The 7,500-nt window shown below is 42.9% G+C and overlaps 1 protein-coding gene across 1 annotated transcript in view; it reads left to right on the top strand.

Moving 5' to 3' along the window:
• Nucleotides 1-7,500, top strand: part of cyp26b1 (cytochrome P450, family 26, subfamily b, polypeptide 1) — a 41,651-nt gene that overhangs the window by 24,955 nt on the left and 9,196 nt on the right. Inside the window, exon 3 of the mRNA XM_071895527.2 lies at nt 6,828-6,946. Coding sequence (XP_071751628.1) covers nt 6,828-6,946 — 119 coding nt within the window. The remainder of the gene's footprint in view (nt 1-6,827; nt 6,947-7,500) is intronic.

Raw genomic sequence — 7,500 nt, 5'->3', positions numbered from 1 at the left:
AGCCGCTGTGGCCTGGTTTCCACTACAGGGCCAGACGGGGCCAAACGGAGGCTTACTCATCGCCCTAATCCCAAAACAACATGCAGATATTTGTTATTGCTGCTAACAGACACAGTTTATCACTTGGACCGCAGTCTCAAATCAAACCAGTCGATCGAGTTACGTTTTTTACATTTTATCCCAATCCCAAAGTCATTTTTTATACTTTTTGTCTTTTTTACCTCTTGTTTACTTATTTTTTTATTGGGAATTGTATCGTACAAAAGTTAACAATGAACGTTAAACATTGCGGCGTTCATATTTCATAGATATCTGATGCATCTTTCTACATTTCAACCTTTTTTATTCATATAAAGAGTTGACAGTGTCCTCTTTATTTGTGATGTAGATCGTCCATTTGTCCCATTTTCTATGGAAGACATCCTCCTTAGTTCTTATGATGAATGTTCATTTTTTCCATAGCAAATATTTCCCCTGCAGAGTCCATTTATTGTTCAAGCCCGGGGTTTACCTCACTTTCTATATTCTCTCAGCGCGCAAAATAAACAAAACTAAAACCAAAAGTAAAAGCCACAGAGCTTCCAACTCCATCTGACCTTTCTTTTACTCTTCGAATTGTAAACAATGAGTAACACGTGAAGTATGAGCGTGGAGCTTTTCGTCACCTGGTGCTACGGTCAAAAAAAAAATCAAAAAAAAAAAATCGATAAACTATAATAAATGTGCTGTGATAAACATGTGGGAAAAGTGGAAAACGGCCTCAACTTTGCCCTCAAACACTGAAATAACAGTCGGAGAATCCAAGCGCTGATTTTTAAGGCAGACACACACACACACACACACACACACACACACACACACACACACACACACACAGCGGAGGATTTTTCTTAGACACCATGTTGACAGTGGCAGCCAGCTCTTATTTTCACTCCTACTGACATACCTCTCACTCCGTCTTTTCTACTCCTTCTCCGCTCAAATTCCCTCCTTCCCCCTCTCTCTCTCTCTTTCTGTCGTCCGTCTGCTCCACATTTTCCTTCCCCATGTTTTTCTTTCTTCTGGAACGATCCCTCCATCCCTATATTTAGGATGGAGAGAAACGGAGACGGGGGGAGAACGGTGAGAGAGAGAGAGAGAGAGAGAGAGAGGGGAATAAAAGAAACATGTGGAGAGAGATTAAAATTGACCTCTGCCTCAATTTTGCTGTCACTCTCAACCTCCTGAAATCTTCTAGCTGTCTGTTTTTTTTTCTTTTCCGCACATCTCACCATTCTCTTTCACCGTTGCCATCTTTCCTTTTCTCTCTCTCTCTCTCTCTTTCTCTCTTTCACTTGTAAGAAAGAGAGAGACTTAAAGGCACCTCTGAAAAGTCATCTATAGGTGGCATTAAGGCAGCAGAGATGGGTAAAGCTGCTTTCAACAAGGTTGCGGTAACCCCAGTCAATCTAAATCAGTGCCAGGTGCATTCTGGGATATAATAAACAGTTCAACTAACAAATTAAGTTGGCGAAAAAACTGTATTTATTACGGTTTTGTCTAAAAGCTTAAGGTCAAAGGGATTCCCTCTCCTATAACTCTCTCTCTCTCCTTTCTCGTCTTTGCGGAAAAGGATGCTGCTCTGCATGCAACCTCTGTGTGTGTGTGTGTGTGTGTGTGTGTGTGTGTGTTACAGTGTGTGTGTGTTTCCTTGCAAGAGACCCTGTGCTTCTGCCCATCACCAGTAGAGGGCATTGCCAATTCTAATTGAGCTGAAATCCTCTACTCTCTCCCTTTCTCCTCGGTTTTTCTCAATTAAATGTAATTGTAATAGTGTTTAATAGTGATAAAGTGACAGAGAGGGGAGGCAGAAAAGAGGGAGGAGGGGGTCAGAGGTCAAATATACACTTAGTAGTGAAGACGTGAAGAGAAATAGTCACATACGTCAGAGAATTAAAGTTACAGACAAAAACCCAATTGCTCGTATCATTATTTTAACATTGTTTAACATGGAGGCCGGTAAAGACCCATAATCCCAAGCTGACATAATGTTATTTTGCCTCCTATTTGTCTTTTATTGTTTTAAATCCTGCATGTGACTCTAACACTAACTTTACCTTAGGCTTTTGATCCTAAAAACACAGCGGCGCGTGCCAAAAGAAGCAGTGCTTTTTCGATTCGAGGTGATGATAGAAAGAGAGAAAGACATATAGACCGCTTGTTTGACTAAGAGAAAAGAAGAGAAAGAAGAAAAAAAAGGGATGGATGGAAGGGGCAGGGAGAGACGGGAAGAGGTGGGAGTAAAGAGAGAGAGAGAGAGAGAGAGAGAGGGAAGGAGGGAAGGGAAAAGGAGGGCAGAGAGAAGAATAAAGGAGTCTTTACATGTCTGTGGAACCAGCAGCTCGCAGCACTTTCACATAATTTAAGACATATGGACGTTATTAGGACGACCGTGTCTGCGTGTGTGTGTGTGTGTGTGTGTGTGTCTATGACTATATCTGTGTGTGTGTGTGTGTGCGACAGCGTCTGTGCCTGTGTGTGTGTGTTTCAGTGTGTGTGCGTGTGTGTGTCCATATGTTTCTCTAAGCCTGTGTCTTTGCGCTGCAGGCTATAGAAGACAGTCACGTTTTTGTGGCGCAGGCAAAATACTATTCTACCGTACGCCCCCCCCCCCCCCAAAATGTCCCAGAGTGACACTGCATTACAAAAAAACTCTGTTTGATTGGCAGCCAGGCCATGTAGGGAGATACCGTGTGTGTGTGTGTGTGTGTGTGTGTGTGTGTTTGTCTAACCTGTAGTTACCTTTTCGCAGTCCTGGCCCCCTGCCCACCTGCACACACACCTCCTGACTGACTGGTCCGGCCCTACGGTAGCGCAATGCTACCGCTCCGACTGACTTTGTGTATGTGTGTGTGTGTGTGTGTGTGTGCATGCATGTTTGCGCGCGCACAGGCATAAGGCATGTTCACCCCAATTGACCAATTATGCATAATCCATCGCAGATGAGCTAAAGGGCTAAAATTCACAGCATTATACAACCTTCCTTGGCAGATAGTGTTTGTTTGTGCGTCTTTAGTGTGTTTTGTTCAGAGAGCTAGCACGCTTCTGTTAGCTGAGCTCAGCCTCACACACATTCCTCTGGTTTCTAGTCTGGTAAGTCACTCACCAACTAACTGACGGCCGTCTGACTGACAGATTGACTGACTAGTTCACTGACTGAGTAAAAGCTAAATGATTGGCTGTCTGATTAACTAACTAACCAACTAAATGACTGAATGACTAAGAAACCAACTAAATGACCAACTGATTAAGTAACCAGCTAAATGATTGGCTGACTGACTAACTCACTAAGTAACCAACTAAATGACTGGTTGACTAAGGAGCCAACTAAATAAATGACTGCCTAATTGACTAAATAACCAAATAAATTATTGAATGACTGAGTTCCTCACTAAGTAATCAACTAAATGAGTGACTGACTAAAAAAACGACAAACTGACTACGTCACCAAATAAACGACTTGAGTGACGGACTACCTAAGTAATCAATTAAATGTTTGACTGACTGATTAATAAGGCAAAAATAAAGATGTCATCCCTCACAAATGATGCCATCCTCCTCTGGGCCAATCAGCAACCAACATGTCACCTTGTTTCGACCTGTAACTGTAGCGCCCCACTTGGGCCAATCAGTGTAGTTTTGGAACTGCTTGAACTCAGCGGTGAGATGCATCATTCCCCCAAAGTTTCATCTAAATCTGATCAGCGGTGTCTGAGATATTGACGACAATGGATGAACAGTGACTGAACAGTGACAATTAACCCACTAACTAATCAGCCAACTACCTCCACACCGACCTACTTACCTCCCAGACTGACTAACTGACTCTTTAGCTAACTGACGGCCCTGTATTATCATTACAGCGGTGTATTTTCGGGCTGTTCTGAGGTCAGATAGTGTGTGTAATCCCCTGTGGTCCGGGTTGGAGAGCGGGTCATGTAAGCTGATCTGTGACCAGCGGCCCCAGGGCGCGGCAGCAGAGGAAATGTAGCGCTGCTAACGTCTTAGGGAGCGCTGTGATCTGCAGCAACCACTCCCTGACACACACACACACACACACACACACACACAGTACCTACACATACGCATACACAAAGGTACCCACACAGAAAGGCATGCGCACACACACTTAGGGGCATACATGTAATTCACACATGCATACTTGCAGACACACACACACACACACACACACGCCACACCACCAGCTCAGTAGACTATTGTTCATTCATTCTGAGGGCGACGGAGGGAGGGAACCAGGGTTTGGAGGAATGAAGCGAGAAAAGGAGGAGAGAGGGAGCAAGGCGACAGAGGAGAGAGAAAATGAGAGGAAAATGAGGTAGAGGACAGAATGAGAGGAAGAGTGGCCAGCTGATGGTTTGGTGGCTGAAACATGGACCTCAGGAACCACATGTACCCCCGCTGGCCCGGGCTCAAACCCCACCAGAACCTTCCTCTCTCCCCACTGCCTCCCTCCTGTCTCCATACAGACAAACCGTAACACTTTGCCTTAAAACACCATCATTCCAGTGTGTTAACCTACGGAAAACATAGTGCAAGTACGCAATAATGCTGCGTAACAAAAACGTCCTCCATTCATGATGGGCGTTCAAAGCTTTAAGTGCAATTTAAGTGTATTATTGTGTATTTATCCTACTTCTCCAGAGGTTAATACACATGTTTATATACTGGACTGACACTTCCAGCATGTCATTTGGGAGTCATCCTGTGACAGTGACTAAAAGCAAAGGCTATACTGTGTGTTTAGCATAGTTTAGTTTATTTGCGCAGTGATAAAACATAGATGAGGAGTCATAAAAAAACCCCCGCAGTGATAAAACACGATGAGAAAAACCACAGAAGAGATGCAACTGCGAATTTGTGCAGGTTAGATAATAAAGAAGGAGCTCATAAAAGCCATAAAAATAACCTCAAAACAAACAAATAAACAAAAAAAAACAACACAAAAAGTCTGTAGGACTGTTTAACTGCCAGTTTAACTCGCTTTCGCCAAACTGTTTCAGTCTCCAAACGATTACGAGGCTGTTCAAATCAGATTCCAGCTTTAGAAAATTAGGGCTGATTGATTGGCTACCGATCATTATAGAGAAGTATTTACCTCAAATATGGAATTTGCCCGGTCAAATGTTCCAGTCTGATTTTATGAAGCAGAAAATGCAAACCATCTGTACAAGTCGCCAACCCACCAAACAGTGTGTTGCCTCGTCTACTGGCGACGTTACATATCGAAAAAAAACCAAAAACTTGTAACTTCAATTTTGGTGATTTTCCTGTTTTAACTTAAATTGAAGGATTACACGCTCCTCTATGGTTTGAGAAAGTTCTACGAGCCTTCGGGCTTCTTAAACGCTCTCAAAACCCAGGGGATAAACTGAAAAATGCATGGTTGTCGAGTTAAAAACAAGCCCGTTTTTCTTCCTAGAAAATTTGACATTTTGAAGAGTTTTTCACCCAACATCAGCGATATGCTCCATTCTATTCTACTCGAATCTACATCTAAACCAGTTCGTGACTGTTTTGGGTACAGTGCTAAAGGTTAAGTGCACAAGTATGTCATTTATCCAAATAAAGCTAAATGTTAGTGACTGATTCATAATAATATAAAAGCCCTATTCTAGACCAGTCCGCTCTCCTCTCCTCTCTTTTCTCCTCTCCTCTCCAATATTCTCTACTTCTAAATCACTTCCAAGGCTGTTTTAAGGGCAGTTTTCGGAGGTTAAATCAGATGGAATGTTATTTGTCCAAACAACGCTGACGACTGGTGACTGATTCATACTAAGAAATACTATGAGTAGCCAGGAAAGACTTAATTCTCCCTCTCTCTCTTCATGCCTGTCATTCTAGTTCTGCTGACTACAGGGGAAAACCTCTACAATGTATAAGTCTCTACTGTTAAAAGAGTGAAGAGGGAGGGAGAGGGAGAAAGAGAGAGTTTGAAAGGATGAATAAGGCAAGCGCATCTCAGAAAATGAATGGACGCAAGATGGAAAGTCTTGTCTAGGCGTAACTGAAGAGAGAGAGAAGGAGGTTTAATGAATAGAAAAGTGTTTTGAGATTACGACGAGAGAGAGAGCATCGCAAACAGAGAAAGAATGAAGACAAGATGAAGAGAAAAGCAACGTATTTCTATGATAAAGGAGAAAGAAAGGTGGAGAAAGTGTCATGAATGAAGAAGAGAGTATAAGAAAACAGAATAAATGAATGAAAGTATGCAAGGAGAGAGATAGGAGGGGTTGATAAATAGAAAATTGTTGGTGTATAGAGTTCAGAAGAGAGTGAGAGAAGGATGGTACTACGTTTGACCCGTGCACAAACACACTTTAAATCTGACTACAAACTCACTGTTTCTGTGATCTATTCACACACCCTGACAGTCAAGATTAGCTACGCTTGAAAGTTCCCTAAAGGCATGCTATTTGTGTGTGTGTGTGTGTGTGTGTGTGTGTACTTGCTGAAAGACAGGGGGATTACAGTGTATTTGTCCTTAATCAGTCCTATTGTCCTCTGCATTGACTTCCAACGGTTCAAACGAAGGCTTCAATGCTTTCTGTATGTGTGTGTCAAGTCATAATGTTATGAGCTTTGAATGAAAATCTTGTATGAATCCTGGATAATCATTATCAATCTATCCATCTGTCTATCTCTTTGTCTGTCTCTAGGTATTTGCTATCCAAGTCATGACAAGATCTTCCTTCCTAAGAAGCAGTTCTGCTTTCTACATGTTAAATAACAGTATTTCTGTCTCTCTCTCTCTCTCTCTGTCTCTTCAGGTGTTTGCTAAGGTGTTCAGCCATGAGGCGTTGGAGTCCTACCTGCCTAAGATCCAACAGGTCATCCAGGAGAGCCTCCGAGTCTGGAGCTCCAACCCCGAGCCCATCAATGTCTACAGGTACAGGAGTGTGTGCGAACCTGTGACTGTAAATCTGTCCACCTTGTAGAGTGTTTAGCTTAGTTTGCTATCAAGCATGTCGTTGTTGAGTGACACGTGACTGGCGACTGGTAAAAATGTGATCTATATGTGGAAAAGGAGAAATGTATGTTAATGTGAAGTGTAGATGGCCACAGCAGGCATTGTGATTGTTTTGCAACGTGATTGGATCGCAGTCAGTGTCGGCCAGATGGAAATGCAATCCATAAGGTGTGCTTGCGTTAGTAAGAAAGTGCCATCGGCACGGGTAGAAAGGTCACTGCCACAGGTAGAAATGTCATTGCCATGGGTAGAAACGTCACTGCCACAGGTAGAAATGTCATTGCCATGGGTAGAAACGTCACTGCTGCAGGTAGAAATGTCATTGCCATGGGTAGAAACGTCACTGCCGCAGGTAGAAATGTCATCGGCATGGGTAGAAACGTCACTGCTGCACGTAGAAATGTCATCACAATGGGTAGAAACGTCACTGCTGCAGGTAGAAATGTCATTGCCATGGGTAGAAACGTCACTGC

Source organism: Centroberyx gerrardi, chromosome 23 (genome assembly GCF_048128805.1).
Source record: "Centroberyx gerrardi isolate f3 chromosome 23, fCenGer3.hap1.cur.20231027, whole genome shotgun sequence".
NCBI classification, from domain to species: Eukaryota; Metazoa; Chordata; class Actinopteri; order Beryciformes; family Berycidae; genus Centroberyx; species Centroberyx gerrardi.
The sequence above is the reverse complement of the archived record's forward strand: the minus strand, read 5'-3'. Positions and strand labels throughout refer to the sequence as shown.